Consider the following 16,758-nt stretch of genomic DNA (forward strand, 5'->3'; position numbering starts at 1 on the left):
TCCTGAGCCAGAAAGTCAAGGATAGAATGACATAGGAGGGGTTGGATTTTCTAGTACAGCCTTCAACAACATGGTGCGACTCCCATCATCTCCAGCCAGCATGACCATTGACCCTACTGGCTGAGGATAGATGGGAGTTGTAGTCCAGCACAGCTGAAAGGCATCAGGTTGGGGAAGGCTGTTCTAGCAGAATAGGGGGCTGGTGTGAGATCTCCACTAGTGCTGTCCGCCCTGACTAGCTGCATTGAGAACTTTGAATTCCATTTTAAAGAGCATTGGGAGGGAAATCAAACAGCTGGTAGAGAAGGGAGGAGGCATGGGTGAGAACAGGTTGATGCATCTGCCCAGCAACAGAAATATGAAAGTATGGGATATAGAATCATAGAATAGTAGAGTTGGAAGGGGCCTACAAGGCCATCGAGTCCAACCCCTTGCTCAGTGCAGGAATCCAAGTCAGAGCATCCCTGACAGATGGCTGTCCAGCCTTGTCTTGAACACCTCCAGTATGGGAGAGCCCACCACCTCCCTAGGTCATTGGTTCCATTGTCGTATTGCTCTAACAGTCAGGAAGTTTTTCCTGATGTTCAGCCGGAATCTGGCTTCCTGTACCTTGAGCCCATTATTCCGTGTCCTGCACTCTGGGATGATCGAAAAGAGATCCTGGTTAGCTTCATTTCCCTTCTCAGCCTTCTGGGAGTTCAGTCACTACAAACTTGCAAAACTTAGAAATGTAGGAAAGATGTAAAAGGAGTGATGGTGGACGTCCATGTCTGACTCCATTGATTTAAAAATAAAAAGGGAAGATTGCAGAATGGCATCTCGCAATGCATCAACATGTCATAGTTCAAATTACATTGTTGTTTATGATGGCTTCTGGAGCTGTGATTGTGGTCTTCCAATTTAAGGAAGCGGTAGAGGCACTAACTTTTTTGCCTGTAGCCCAACTTTGCATGGTCTAGGGCCAGGTCTTCCAGCAGCTATTAGGGAAATGGCTTTCACTGGGCAAACTCGGCCCTTTGAGAGTCAGACAGCAGCATTTAAGCAGCCTTTAAGATGACAGGCTGCAATTTTATTTATTGTTTCAATGTCTGTTCCGGCTTTCTGCCCTTTCACACTCCTGATGTGGCTTCCAATATGTAATAAAATAATATCAAGATCAAATTGCATAAATAAAAAAATAATAAAAATAGTAAAAACATTAGCGAGCTCTCTTTCTCTCTCTTTCTTTCTATCCCACTCTTCCTCGCAAAGAATGGCTTAGAATTTGACCCTTTTAGGGTGCAATCCTATGGGGATAGGCGGCTGCCTCCAAACTCAGAGGTGACCGCCTATCCAATGCAGGGCAGGAGAAGCACAGAGGGGATCGTCTCCTCTGTACTTCTCCTGCCCTGCATTTGCAGCTAGACAGCCGATTTTGGCTGTATAGCTGCGGGAAGTCAGAGCGGGGATGGCGGTGGCTGGATGACACGTAGGATGTATTGTGCCAGTATTTCTGCCCGCCCTGCTCTGGGGAATGCCCCTTTTACACCACTTCACGCTGCTCTTCCGAGCGCGGAGCATGGGGCCATTCCATGCTGCCTACGAGGCAGCGTGGCAGGGAGGGAAGGTCAGTTCTCAGGGAACCGACCCCGGACTGCAGGCTCCGAGGTCGGTTCCCAGAAACCGACGTATCCTGTGGCCATCTAGCCACTTACTAGCAGCCGTAGGATTGCTCCCTCTGAGTTTTATTTTGTTACTGAAATTATTTCATTATTGAAACACTTAACTGTAAAATATAGAATTCATTCATAATGATCCTGTTCACACAGCAGCCTCTACACCAGCCATCATGAGTTCAGAGAACTCTGGAGCCCTGTTCACGCCTTCAAAATGCATTTCCTGGATGGAGGGGAGGAGAGGAGTGTTATTACACCTGCTGGTTCCACACTCAAGTGTTCATGTGTTGAGTAGAAGGTGTGAACGAAGTCCTACATGTGTGCAACTGTAGGTGTGATCAGGGACCCTGCCTTTTGCAGTGTTCCTGATCGCCTGGAAAAGCTTACACACGTACATTTGTTTGCATCTAGGCCTCTATTCACACTTTCCAGTGAACTTGTTGAGGTTGGGGTTGAGGCCACTGGGAGTAATCCAATCTCCATGCTTCCAGCAAACATGTTTTGAAGGTGTGAATAGTGCTTGGGTGATTATAGCAGTAACTGTCAGAACTTAAAAGGCACCTCGGAGAGCCTCCTAGCAGCCAATGTGGGCTTCTGCTCACTCACTCACCCTCTGAAAGCGCCAGTTTTCTTCTAAGATCAGAAGACCTTGCAAATTGTAAATGTGGATTATAAAGATTTTGAATAAATAAGAGAGGAACAAGAAAATCATACAAAGGGAAAGGTAGCTGTGTTGGCCATGAGAAAAAAAATCGAAAATCCATATAGTGTAATGCGTTTATTAGGCCAACTCAAAGATCACCCCCCGGCCCCAAATGTGCAAGTGTTCAAGATCTCCAGACCTCTTCATGTCTGATTAAGGGATCTGGAAGTCTCAAAAGCTTGCACATTTTTTTGTAATCTTTGAGTGGCCTAAAGAAGGTATTGCAGTATATGGATTTAAGAAAACCATAATGACTTTATTTTTGCTGTTTGAAGGAGCCAAGCGCTACGAAACAGTGAGTAAGTGAATGGTGAGTAACATTCAGACAGCTGCCGGGTAAAGATGGGATAAATTTTTGTAAGTACCTGTAGCCTTGGAGATGTTTACAGTGCAGTTAACTGGAGGCATCACAAGTGATGGCTGGTTCACAGGCTGCTTCATGAATCAGCCCTTAATAAGAGCAGCACATACCAAGTTTGCATATAACTGGAAAATGACAGTTACTAACACATCTAGTTTATACATTATGAATTGTTCAATCATCATGTTGACACTTTTGGTGCAAGTAAATTAGACAACATTGTGAGAAATTGTCAGTTTGTTACTGAGGTATGAAATTTCAGAACACTAGTGCATACAAGTTATTACTAATTATATAGTGATAGGAGCTTGCTGATCCCCTTTGAAATATTACTAGGGTTTTTTCCCCCTCCTATTTTTTTTGTAAATTAATGGGATGAAAAAGTGAGCAAGACCTGTTGACTTTCTGGTACTGTGACTCTGCTCTTTTGACACGGTAATGAACTGCTAATAAATATTATGCTAGAAATAAATAATGATCATGGCGAAAACTTAAGGTGCCTTCCTACAGAGCTGGGGCCTGCTGGGAGTTGTAGGAGTTTTTATGCCTAAACATACATAGGATTGCACGCATAAGAAACCTACTGGCAGCATGTAGCACACCTCTGCTTTAACACATTTGATGAAATTATTTGACCCTCTGCCTTTATAGATTGCATGGAAGATACTACCTCAAGTATATTTGGAGAAGAAGAGGGAGAAGATGAAGAACTGGAAGCGGCTGCCAATCATTTAAACAAGGACTTTTACAGTGAACTTCTTGATAAAGATAGCTCAAAAGAAAAGGAAACTTCTGTAAGGCCACCTGCCCTGGAATCACTTCTTGGCCCTCTTCCTACTGCAGCCAGTCTTGGGATAACAGAATCTATAAAAGAGTGTATACTGACCAAGGATCGAGACCACAGTAAGTAGGAGCTGAGTTACACTTTTGAATTAGGTTAATGAAACATGGAAAGGCTGGGATTGTTCACTGTGGAATTCCACTTCTGTGTGCACATTTGGTGTTAGGTATTCTGTGAGCATTGGCGTTAGGTATTTTGGGATGATGGTGGGCAATCTTTGTGTTGGTGTTCTTGCACCAGCCCAGTGGTGTTATAGGCTGGCAGCTCCAGAACGGGGTGAAGGAACTCATAGCAGCTACATGGGGAATAGTACACCTAGATCAGCCTTCCCCAACCTGGTGCCCTCCAGATGCGTTGGACTACAATTTCCAGCATGACACAGCCAGCCTAGATGATGCTGGCCTAGAAGATGCTGTGCCCTAATTAGTTTTGTAATAATTGCCTTTCATAGAATCATAGAAGAGTAGGGTTGCAAGGGGCCTATAAGACCCTCGAGTCCAACCCCCTGCTCAATGCAGGAATCTAAGTCAAAGCATCCCTGACAGATGGCTGTCCAGCCTCATCTTGAATGCCTCCAGTGTGGGAGAGCCCACTACCTCCCTAGGTAATTGGTGCCATTGTCGTATTGCTCTAACAATCAGGAAGTTTGTCTTGATGTTCAGCCGGAATCTGGCTTCCTGTAACTTGAGCCCATTATTCCATGTCCTGCTCTCTGGGATGATCAAGTAGAGATAATGGCCTTCCTCTCTGTGACAACCTTTCAAGGACTTGAAGAGCACTATCATATCTCCCCCTCAGTCTTCTCTTCTCAAGGCTAAACATGTCAGTTCTTTCAGTCTCCCTTCATAAGGCTTTGTTTCCAGTCCCCTGATCATCTTTGTTGCCCTTCTCTGAACCTTCTCTAGCTTGTCTGCATCTTTCTTAAAGTGTGGTGCCCAGAACTGGACACAATACTCCAGATGAGGCCTAACCAGTGCTGAGTAGAGGGGAACTAGTACTTCATGGGATTTGGAAGCTATACTTCTATTAATTTAGCCCAAAAGAGCATTGGCCTTTTTTGCAGCCACATCACATTTCTGTCTCATATTCAGCTTGTGATCTACAACAGTTCCAAGATCCTTCTTGCTTGTAGTATTTTTGAGCCAAGTATTCCCCGTCTCGTAACTGTGCATTCGGTTTCTTTTTCCTAGGTGCAGAACTTGGCATTCATCCCTATTAAAATGTCATTCTGTTTTCTGCCCAGCACTCCATGCCTATCCAGATCACTTTGAATTTTGTTTCTGTCTTCCAGGGTATTAGCTATCCCGCCCAGTTTTGTGTCATCTGCAAATCGGATCAGCATTCCCTGCACCTCCTCCTCCAAGTCATTAATACAAATGTTGAAGAGCACTGGGCCCAGGACTGAGCCCTGCGGTACCCCGCTCATTACTTCTCCCCAGTTTGAGGAGATCCCATTGATAAGCACTCTTTGAGTCTAGTCCTGTAGCCAGCTGTGGATCCACCTGATCATTGTTTCATCTAGCCCACTTTGAACTAGTTTGCTCATCAGGATATCATGGGGGACTTTGTCGAGCACTTTGCTGAATTCGAGGTATATTATGTCCACAGCATTCCCACGGCCCACAAGGGAGGTGACCTGATCCAAAAATGATATCAGATTCATCTGTCAGGATTTGTTCTTAACAAATACATGTTGGCTTCGAGTAATTACGGCATTGTTTTCAAGGTGCTTCCAGATGGATTGCTTTATCATTGCTCCAGAATTTTCCCAGGTTGATGTCAGACTGATTGGTCTGTAAGTCCCAGGTTCTTCCTTTTTGCCCTTTTTGAAGATAGGGACAACATTAGCCTTCCTTCGGTCATCTGGCACCTCATTCGTCCTCCATGATTTCTCAAAGATAATAGACGGTGGTTCTGAGAGCTCTTCTGCCAGTTCCTTTATTACTCTAGGATGCAGTTCATCTGGCCCTGGAAATTTGAACTCATTCAGAGAAATTAGGTGTTCCTTGACCATATGCCTATCGATCTCAAGCTGCAATCCTGCCCCTTCAGCCTGTACTTCACCTTTGCCAGGGGGCTGATAGACCCTCTTTTGGGAGAAGACTGAGCCAAAGTAGGAATTGAGCACCTCTGCCTTTTCCTTGTCATCTGTTATCATTTTGCCATCCTTATTAATAGTTGAACCACCATTTTTTTGTCTTTTACTATGCGTGTATCTCAAGAAAACCTTTTTGTTGCTTTTAGCATCCCTGGCTAACCTCAGCTCGTTCTCAGCTTTAGCCTTCCTGATGCCATCCCGGCAATTCTGTGCTACCTGCCTGTACTCTTCCTTTGTTGCTTGTCCTTCCTTCCACTTCCTGTATGTGTCCTTTTTGTTTTCAGGTCATCTCTAAGGTTTTTGTGAAGCCACATTGGCTTCTTCTGTTGTCTTCCGCCTTTTTTTCTTGTTGGAATTGTTTGTAATTGTGCCTTGAGAATTTCCTTTTTTAAAAACTCCCACCCATCTTGGACTCCTTTTCTCGTTAGAGTTGCTTGCCACGGGACCTTACTAATCATTGTTCTGAGCTTATTAAAATCGGCTTTCCTAAAATCCAGGATACGCGTTTGGCTACACTCAGCTTTTGCTTCCTTTAGAACCAAGAACTCAAGTATACCATGGTCACTTTCCCCCAGAGTTCTCGTAACTGCGATCCACTAAGTCATCTCTCTTGGTTAGGATCAAGTCAAGGGTAGCCGATCCTCTAGTTCCTTCCTCTACTTTCTGTAGGAAGAAATTATCAGCAACACAAGTCAGGAATCTCTTGGAGGGGCCATATTTTGCAGAATTTGTCTCCCAACAAATATTGGGGAGATTGAAGCCCCCCATTACTACTACATCATACTTCCTTGAAACCTTGGCAGTTTGCTTTTCAAAAGTTTCATCCTCATCTTCTCCTTGATTGGCTGGCCAGTAGTAGACTCCAACCACCATGTTTTACTGTATTATGTTGTACTTTTCTGGAAAGTATGTTTGGAACTAACAGCTTACATACTAGCATATGTTGTCCATATAATAAACAGGAATTGCTTTTGTTCCTCCCCTCAGAATTATTAAAGCCCTAGGCTGAGCAGATTTTGCCTGTTTTCTCCTTAATATTTTACATATTTTGCCATGACTTCAGTATGTCTACGCTTGCACTCTGAAGGTTCATGAATATCGGTGTGAATGCTTTTGGAATGTTTGTAGATTCTCATACTGCCTTGGGCTCAGTTTGTATTCATGTTATGCTATCAATTTGTCATTACATTTACCTAGGTTTTTTTTTAACCATCTTCTCTCAAAGATTGTCTACAATTCATTATACCTTTGTCCCGTCTTGTATAGTGACACAAGTAAAGACATAATCCAAAATGTCCTGCTGTGACCTTTCTGGAACTATCTGGTTGGCCACTGGAGAAAACAGAATGCTGGGCTACATCGACCCTTGGTCTGATTGAGCAGGTCTTTTCTTATGCTCCTAGATCAGGGGTGGGCAACTTATGGCCCTCCAGATGTTTTGGCCTACAGCTCCCATCATCCCTAGCAGGCATAGCCAATGGTGAAGAATGATGGCAGTTGTAGGCCAAAACATACAGAGGGCCACAATTTGCCCACACTTATCCTAGATGATATCTGTAATTTGCCCAATCATATTAGTAGATTAGCAGATGCCAGATGCTGAAATCGTATAAAAAGGAAGAGCCCTTCTGAATCAGATCAGAGTCCTACCCAGTCTAGCATGCTGTTCACATAGTGGCCAACCAGCTGCCTGTGGGAAGCCCACAAGCAGGACATGAGTGCAACAACACCCTCCAGCCCATGTTCCCCAGCAACTGGTGTACATGGGCATACTGCCTCTGATACTGGAGGTAGCATATACCTATCATGACTAGTAGCCATTGATACCCTTACTTTCATGAATTTGTCTACTCCCCTTCTAAAGCTATCCAAGTTGGTGACCTTCACTATATCTTGTGGTAGTGAATTCCATGGTGTAAGTATGCTTAATAAAGGATGGAAAATTTACTTCTCTGTTCCAATTTCAGAGTCGATACATTGCATCTGTTCTTCTGTCTTCCGCGACCAGCTAAGCGCCTTCTCTTTCCTCTGGCCCTCCGTGCCACTGCTGGGCCTTGTTCTTTCTGCATCTCAAGCCTCCACCAGCATTTTACACATGCCTTCTACCCTCCTTGCACACCACCATAAATACACATCTTGATTTTCAGAAGTCCACCAAGTTTAGGTCTCAAGTAGGCTGCATTAACTTTTTTTTAAACTGGGACACCTGCGGTTGCAAAGCAAAGAGCTGCCCTCCAGCTCCATCTTTATTTGGGTCCAAAAGAGTGGTTTTATGTTTTGGAGCTCAGACTCCACCTCTGTCTTGTACCTAGGTTCTTGGGCAAGTTTCTTTTCTTTTAGTCTCATCCGTTTGCCTTCTGGGAAATGAACATCGTGTAACTGGCCATGCCTTCCATGGCAGCCATTTTTGGCAGCCATTTTCTGAGAGCATAAATGACACTCTCTCAAAATTCCAAATGTGCCCATCAACCGAAAAGGCTTGAGGACCCCCATTTTAGGTCATTGCTGTACTTCCATCTGCTATCAACTTGAAAATGTACATTTTATTTGCTTTAGAATTACATGTCTTTGTTTTGTTTTTTGCCTCAAGGTATATCATGCCTCTTGCCAACAATGTCCCTGATCCCAGTCACTCCTCTCTTTGCTTTTTCTGAGGCATGCATTATTTTTATATTCCTTAGTGCCACTTGTCAAAATTCTTTAGTGTGTAACCTCTTCGGCATGCAGTTGCCCAAATGAAACCCTCTGAAAATGTGCAAATTGCTTTCAGTTTGCTCTTAATGTATATTCCCTGTACCGTATCATGCTGAAAAGGTCTCTTTAAGTGGGTGATGATAAATCTCAGTTGAAACAAACCTTTAGAAGCAAATCTTGTGTGCGTAGCTCATAAATTTGGCAGTCTTTATAGACTATTGTATCTGTGATTGAGCCTTCATTATGTCGTTAATGAGATGTGAAAATCTTGCTGCAGCCGGCATGGTAATACTGGATCCCTCCTTCATTTCCCTCCCCCAGCTGCTCCATACACAATTTTAAATATCTGGAGCCTTTGCTACAAATTGCAGATGATGTGGTTTTGTTGCTTAATAAATGTTGCTAGTTCCACATAAAAGCCTACGTCCTTCTCCATGTTCTTTTCGATGCTGAAAGGCTCAGGGTGCAGGCACCACTGTATACTTCTTTGAATGAAAAACTTTGCATTTGAGTCAGCTGCACATGCAAGCATGTGCAGTTCTTTGGGGTGTCTACTAATTGGCAGTATTGTAGGGGTAAATTTTGAAGTGCAGGGGCTCCTGGTAACAGTCCCCATAGCCTTTCCCCCAAGGAGAGTCCATATCTCTGCGTCACATAGTCACATTCAGGCAGTTGTGTTAATCCATATAAAAAGCAGTTCTAGCTGTTTTTGTCTCCACTAGGTCTTTTATAAAGGTAATGGGTCCTAATTGCCTGTTCAAGACCAAGCCACCCCAATACACTTTGCAATCACAACAAGGAACAATATTTTGTTGCTGAGAAAATTCACTTCCCCCCAGCTGTGGGGATTCCAGCTAAGCTTAGAGGGAGCAGGGAAGCGTGAGGGGGTAGCAGTTGATGTCAGTGTCCCAGCTAGTAAAAAAGGGTGCTGGCATTGTGTCTCTGTGAACCCTGGTTCCACTACTTCTCTGCTAATTGGTTGAGGCGGATCTTGAAGGAAAATGTGCAGTCCTTAGAAACCCAAAGTTGACTTCACATATTCATTGAAACAGGGAGAAAAGAAGAACTTCTCATGCTTCCTATCTAATATATAAAGGGGGCCCATTGTGTTGGGAGTAGGTGGACAACCTGTTCTTTAAGAGGAGCGTCTAGAACAAGTTGTCCCCCAGGTTGTAAACCTTTGAGAAGGTTTGTGGCTTGGAGGTGCTTCTTGACTTGTATCAATTTTGGCAGCTGTGGAAAAGAGTGCCTTTTTCCAGGTACGTTCTCTCTTCAAAAAGGGGCTGCAACTCACTGGTAGAGCACATGCTTTGCATGAAAAAGAACCTGGGTTCAGTCTCCGGCATCTTCCTGTAGGAAACCCTGGACAGCTGCTGTCAATCAGTGTAGACAATACGGAGTTAGATGGACCAATGGTTGGGCAAATAAAATGTTTTGACCTGGAGTTGAAAGGAATACAGTGTTGGTGCCAGCCCTTCCTCGGGCAGCTCCATATGTTCCCAAGATAAAAGTTTTTGCCTCTATCTTGCTTCCCTTGATAACCCTTAGATTAGATTTGTGGAATGCGCCCTGTGTGGGTGTATCTCTGAAGACTGTTCAGAAAGTGCAGCACGGCAAGGATGTAGTGCAAGGCTCCTTGCCTAAAAGGCTCTATCACTCCTGTTCTTATAAGTATCACTGTTTACCATTTGGTTTTTGAACATAAATCAAAGTGCTGGTTTTGACCTTCTACAGCCCTATTTGAGCTCTGGTGACATCCTCCCTTATGTCTTGACTCTGGGCTTTAAGATCACTGATGGAGGTTCTGCTGAGGGTGCCATCATTATCAGAAGTTCATCTGTGGAGCATATGTTGTTTAGTGGTCCCAGTCTCATATCAGAACTGGGGAGACCTGGGTTCAAATCTCTTCTTGGCCATGAAGCTCACTGGGTGACCTTGGTCAAGCTGCTTTCTCTCAGTCTGACCTACCACACAGGGTTGTCATGAGGATAAAATAGCAGGGGGATCATGTATGCCACCTTGACTTCCTTGGAGGAAAGTCAGAATATACATGTAAATAGTCACCACCATCACCATCAAAATCTGTTGGCAAGAAGGACTAGAGCCTCTTAATATTGGCATCCAACCCCTGGAGCTCAGTGCCTAGGCAGGCCCTTCTGGCTACTTCAGGCTTCTCTCCTAGAAACTATTAAAACAATCCCATTTAGAAGGAGTTTCTCTCTCATGGAAAAATGCCTGGATTAGAAAACTGAATTCAGAATGGTTGATTGACTTCTGTTACATATAGTTTATATGTATAGGATATAGTTTAAAATGTTGTGTTGATGGTATTTTTTATTGAGTCTTATGCTTTACAAGCTACTATGAAAGTGTTACTAGGAAGTGGGGTAGAAATTTGAGTTAATAATGACCATGTATAAGTGGTTCAGTTCTTTATTTCTGTCCGCTTAAAAAAGGCTGAATTTGAGTTTCAAGATCTAGTCGCTTCACACAGGATAAACGTTGCCAATGTACCTTCTTAAGGATGCAGCTGTCCCCCTATATTCCCCCCTATTTTGGCAGGGATCTTTTACTGAACATCATGATTGATGATGTCACTCATCAACATGGCAGGGCTGCATCCACTTCTGGCAAACTTGGGCATGTTTGAACATGGTGTTGCTGTGTCAACAAAAGTTGTTTTCTATCAAGCGTTTTCTCTTTGTAGACTTTTGTGTGGAACAAATTCACATACTGGATACTACTGGGCACATTAAGCAACTGGATTGCCTCCTTCTGTTCTTCTTGTGGCATATTTTGAGAAGCAGAGGCTTCAGGGTCTTGCTGCCATTTAGCATACAAAGACACTTTGTCCTCTCTTGACTTCCGCTTGGAAGTTGACCTCTATGTGCATATCCAGGACTGCATTCTTCTGTTTCCTTTTGTATCCACCAACCCCTGAAATTCATCGGTCCTTTTGATGGGCTACTCTATCATCATACAGGAGAGGTGCATTCAGGGGTATGATCAAGGAGACGAAAAACAGAAGAACTTGACCTATACGTAGTTAAAGGGTGAAGGGAAAGACCTCCAGCTCAGTGGATGGATTGCATCCTTTGTCCACAGCTCCTGAGCGTATAACAGTCAATTATTTGGATGAGCAGTTACTAAGAGCTAGCAAAAACAGAATTATTCCCTTGCCCGTTTCTCCCTCTGTTTCCTTTAACCTAGAATAACCATAAAAAGTGATCATATTGATCTTGACTATTACAGAAACATGATAGAAAATGAAAACTTGGCAATCAAATGGAGTTTTCATTGGATTCAAGTGAAAATGAAACCCATTAAAAGACTGTTATTTAAGCAGTTATCATTGCGTTGACTGAAATGTCAAGCTTGCAGCCTTCCAAGACTCTATCCAGCATGGAGAGGACTTATCACCACACCTTCTATTTGTGGATGAAGATTTATTAACCTGTGTTGAGAAGCCTCCCACTTGGCAGGAGGTGATACAAGGGAACACAGATAGAATTTTGCTGGGGTTAACTGTTTCGAAGACATCATGACAAATGATCGATCAATACAGAGAGATATGAGGTACTCTGGGCCAGTTCTACGTTTTGCCCTAGATGACCTCTCTTTATTACTTTGACCTCTTTAGGCCCCCTGGGAGTATGATGCAGAGCTCTGCTAACGAGGTTTCCATATCATTAGTTGCATTGACAGTACCATTATCTTAAGCTTTTTTGTTCAATTTGGTCAAGAAATGAAGCCAACCTTCCCCCACCTGGCACCCTCCAGATGTGTTGGACTACAGCTCTGATCATCTCTGGCTAACACATACCTTATTTTTTTAGCCATGATATATTTCATTTTAATGAGCCTTCTTTATGCCACAGCTAGGGTTTTATTGAGATTTTATGTAAAGTAGTGCAAAAAATCCTTACAATTGAATTTTGTTTTGCTAAGTGTTGTGCAATAAATCTTCAGAGGGCAATTGAGTTTTCCATGTAATTTCAAAAGCTTTCTGAGTGGCAATATTTTAAATGTCTCCCATGTCACATTGTTGCCTTACACTCTTTTAGTTGTGCTAGTTAACTGTAGATCTCCCAAGGTTCAGTTTTGACTTCACATAATTCACCCACATTTATACTTTCTCTCTCCCTCCCTCCCTCCCTCCCTCCCTCCCTTCCTCCCCCCTTCCCCCCTTTCCCCCTGCTCCCGGCTTCGAAAAAGGTATTGATGTGCTGGTCCCAGAAAATGATATGGAATAGGGAAGTTTGCTTTTAATGTGGCCAACATCTGTAATTTCCCCCAGTCTCAAATTGTTAAATGCAGTACATGCAGAAACCAGGTATGACTGTCAGAAAGCACTGTTGGTATGGTGAAAACAAGCCAGTCTTGAAACACTCCATGCCCAAGGTGGGACTTTGCCCAGAGGGATGCTCCCTCCTCACTTCTCTAACCCTAGGATACTTACCTGTCACCTGTATGTCCTAAATCCTGCCAGAGAGAAGAAGGATATACCAACAATCAAACTGACTGCCATTTCTCTATGCCTTGAAAGAGACTTCGGAAGCTAGTATACAAGTACTCACCGTCCGTCCCCCCCTCTTTTATCCTGTGCTGTAACAAGTACTGAGCTGTTACAACACAGCCTGTTTTGTGTTTTACAAAAAGCATACTCTTTATGGAACCCATGGAGTCTCAGAGCTTCAAGGCGCATCTGCCGCCCCAACCCCTGGGGACATAGTGAAAAAAACACATTGTTTGCATGCTATCATCAGGTGCTTATTAGGACTTCACAAGTTATGTAACCTGTTGGTTTGGCAGAGCAAGCAAAATCTATAAATTCATCATATCATCTCCATTACATTTTTTTTCTTTTTTGCATTTCAGGCTGAGCCGTAATTGAAATGCAGAAAGCTAGCACATCACTGGCACCAAATTGCTAATTTCTCATGCTAGTTAGTTTATTCTCTCTGCAGCTGTCCCTGCTGCTTCAACCTCCCCCCCCCCCCCGCTTTTCTTTCCACCACATTAAAGTTGCCTGTCTATTTCGGTCTCATGCCTGCTTCATAAAGCAGAATGTACTCTTGAAATGATTCTACTTAAATGAATAGTCTCGATCATCTGGAATCTACCTATAGGCATTTTAGAAATGGGACTTCTTTTTTTAAAAAAACACACAAGCATTTAAAGCATTCTTTCTGTGAAGGCATTTGGGTAAATGTAGTCCAATTAACTCAGTTATTATGGGAGAAATCATGCATTACAATACAGATATAGGTTTCATTTGTATATTTAGTGGCTTGGGCTGTTGATTGAGCAAGGCAATAGACACAGACTAGGGCATGTGAACTCCAGGGTTTCCCTGCTGTTTTTCTGGCACTCCTTGTCAAACCCAGCTCCTGTCATATTAAGGATAAAGTGAAGGCAGAGGGGGAGAAAACCAAAGGCAGTCCTAGAAGCTTCTGGGTCATGTTTGCTTGCTAGCCTGAGCAACTAGGACTTTATGGTGGTCAGGAAGTATCACTTAACCTGCTCTGGCTTATCAGTGTAAAGAGGCTTCCTTGTTTGGTCTCCCTGCAGCTCTTTCCTTGAGCACCAGTGATCCCTTGTCAGGCTTGTGAGTTCATACTTTCACCAGCTCTGGTGCCTGACCCCTAAGCTGCTTTTTAAAATCAGGCGTTTAGATTGTCCACATGGATCTGGCAGCCAAAGGCTACAATCCACCAGGTACTTCTCTTGTGAGACCCACTTTCATTATACTGGGGGGTTTGCTGCAAGAACAGTACTTGGTGGATTGTGCCCCAAATTATGTGTTCCCTTTATGTTCTTGTCACACTGTCTGCACAGTAATGGTATGTAATAAATCCAGATTTCCCACATCTGGGTTATTCATGATCAGAATGGAGTTACTTATTCAGAAAGCCTCCCACACTGCAGCCTGGTTGGGCAGGTATAGGAAAAAAGCCACTCCATACTGCTACTCTACAGAAGTTAGAGGAAATTTGTGCCCAGTAGTACCAACCACTTCCTTTTTTTGAATTAAATGGTGGCAGCTCAGTGCTGTGAGATGGAGCCTATAGATTTGAAAGGTATAGAATGATATGGGCATGAAGAATCGAGAGAAGATTTAGATCAGTCTGATCAAAGCTATATCTTAACTTTTCTTGTTCTTAAGCAATGCAATGTTAGTAAAAAAAAATCTTTTATTTTGACCTCTGTCTTGTCCCCTTTCAAGTTTTGATCGACCAGATGGGATGGGGTGGGATTGTCCTTGTTGTAGAATCCACTTCCCTTCTCTGGCCTATATCTTGCCTCCAGTTAAGTAGAACTTAATGCTGGATGTTAATTCACACTTCTGCCTCTGTGTAGGAGTTCCTCAAACTTTCTGTACAATAATCAGCTCTATTTTGGGAGCAGTATCTTTTCAATATATTTAAATTAGAAATATCTGCATATAAGCACCTATTGATTCAATAACAACATGGGTAAATTAGTGCATTCATAATCATGATGCCATGTGGGTAATAATTTCCACAGTTAGTAATTTCTGTGGATGTTGAAGCTAGCAAAAACGCCAGGTTCTGCAGCAGAAGTCAAGCTCCATTCCAAATGGGTTGGGAAAAACTCTGTATTCTCTAATAGCCTGATTTAAAAACTGCAATCCCACAGATGATGAGAGAGGCCTTCCTCAAAGTCACTATGAGTGACATCCGTACATCAGTAAAAATTTAATTAATTTACAACTGCATTTAGCATTGCTCACATAATATCTATGGCGAAAGTTTGCTGTGGAATTAATGGAACCAACAGCGCTCCTTCATGCATTTTGCTTGAAAAGTCTCTCTGTAATGTTCACCATGCTGCAAAACCGCTTCTTTATTGTTGTTGTCATCTTCTCTGTCTCCTTCTTTATTACTAGCATTTGTACCCTGCCTTTCTATCACTGATACAACTTGCAGCGCAGCTGTGGCTGAGCAACTGTGCTTTGGGAACCCTTCCTCTGAGAAGGGATAGTGTAATTCAGTGGATAATGTACTGGGCACAGATTTGAAATTTCTAAATTCAGTCCATGGCTAATTGCAAACAAGACAGCCAAATCTGATGGGGAGAGTGTATGTGTGTGCCCTCTCAAAACAATAGAACTTGGGAGTTACCCATTGAAATCAGTTGGCAGTAAGTACAGAGCCAACAAAAGGAAGTATTTCATGCAATGGATAATCAACTCAAGCTGAAACTTAGGCTACACTTGTCCGGGAGCACGTCCAGTGGAACTCATTGTAACTTACTTCTGGATAGTCGTTGATAGGGTTACACTATTAATCTTATTGGTCTGTGACCGTAATAAATAATTCATTCACTATTAAGGAATTTATTGCTTCAAGATTTTATGATAGTAACTAGATTAACTTGCCTATTAAAAAAAGGATTCTACAGAATAGAGGATAAAACTATTAGTGATGATAGCTAAAAATGATCAAAGGTAGTATCGCTCTGATAACTAGATGTTGGGGACAAACAGTGAGCAATGGCTATCTAGTTCATGCATTACTTGTGAGCTTCCCTGAATGAGCAGGCTGGCCATTACTGGAGATGTAGTGTTGCACTAGATCACCCTTCCCCAATCTGCCATCCTACCAATGGCCATGCTGTCTGGGCATGATGAGGGTTGTAGTCCAACACATCTGGAGAGTGGCAGGTAGGGGAAGGCTGCACTGCGTGGACCCTAGGTGAGGTTCAAGAAAGTAGCATTTATATTGTGTATAAAGATTGAAGTCATCATTATTCCTGAGATAGATTATCAAATCAGCTCTTAATTAAGGAGAACAGTATCTTCTATATCAAGGTAATCAAAGTCAAATAGGCTGGTCAGACCTCCCACCCAGCAAATGACCTTGAGCTACACCATAATTTGTCACCAAAATATTGCTGGTTTTGATGGGAGTGGGGAGCTGTAGTAGTACCTAAAATACTACCTCTCATCCAGTCCCAATGTTCCACCCTCCCAAGTCTTGCCTGCCAAAACCATTTCCCTCCAAAATACTGCCTCTAGTTCAGGGATGGGCAAAAAGGAGATCTCCAGATGTTTTGGACTTCAGCTCCCAGCATTCTGTACAATTAGCTATGCTGGCAGCGCTTCTGGGAGTTGGAAGTCCAAAACATCCGTAGATCTATTTTCTGCCAACCCCTGTTCCAATGGGTCTCCACCTAGGCCTGGGCACTCCCCTGCCACTCTGAGCTACCCAACCTGTAAGACCCCCTTCCTACATGCAGCTTCTTCTCCAGAATATTTTCAGACATCAGAACAGCAGCACACATCCTGCCAGCCTCAATAAACCCATCATCCAGTTTCCTCTTCCACTGACGAAAGCCCCCCTCAATTCTGCTCTAGTCCAATACATTGCAGCCCACTCATCT

General features: G+C 43.2%; 1 protein-coding gene across 1 annotated transcript in view; it reads left to right on the forward strand.

Moving 5' to 3' along the window:
- The window catches only part of BRF1 (BRF1 general transcription factor IIIB subunit), a 276,895-nt gene that overhangs the window by 144,664 nt on the left and 115,473 nt on the right, over window positions 1–16,758 (forward strand). Inside the window, exon 11 of the mRNA XM_084837074.1 lies at window positions 3,371–3,622. Coding sequence (XP_084693200.1) covers window positions 3,371–3,622 — 252 coding nt within the window. The remainder of the gene's footprint in view (window positions 1–3,370; window positions 3,623–16,758) is intronic.

The sequence above is a fragment of the Heloderma suspectum genome, chromosome 1 (genome assembly GCF_057233095.1).
Source record: "Heloderma suspectum isolate Gila_16-S chromosome 1, 16-S_ref, whole genome shotgun sequence".
In the NCBI taxonomy this organism is placed as follows: Eukaryota; Metazoa; Chordata; class Lepidosauria; order Squamata; family Helodermatidae; genus Heloderma; species Heloderma suspectum.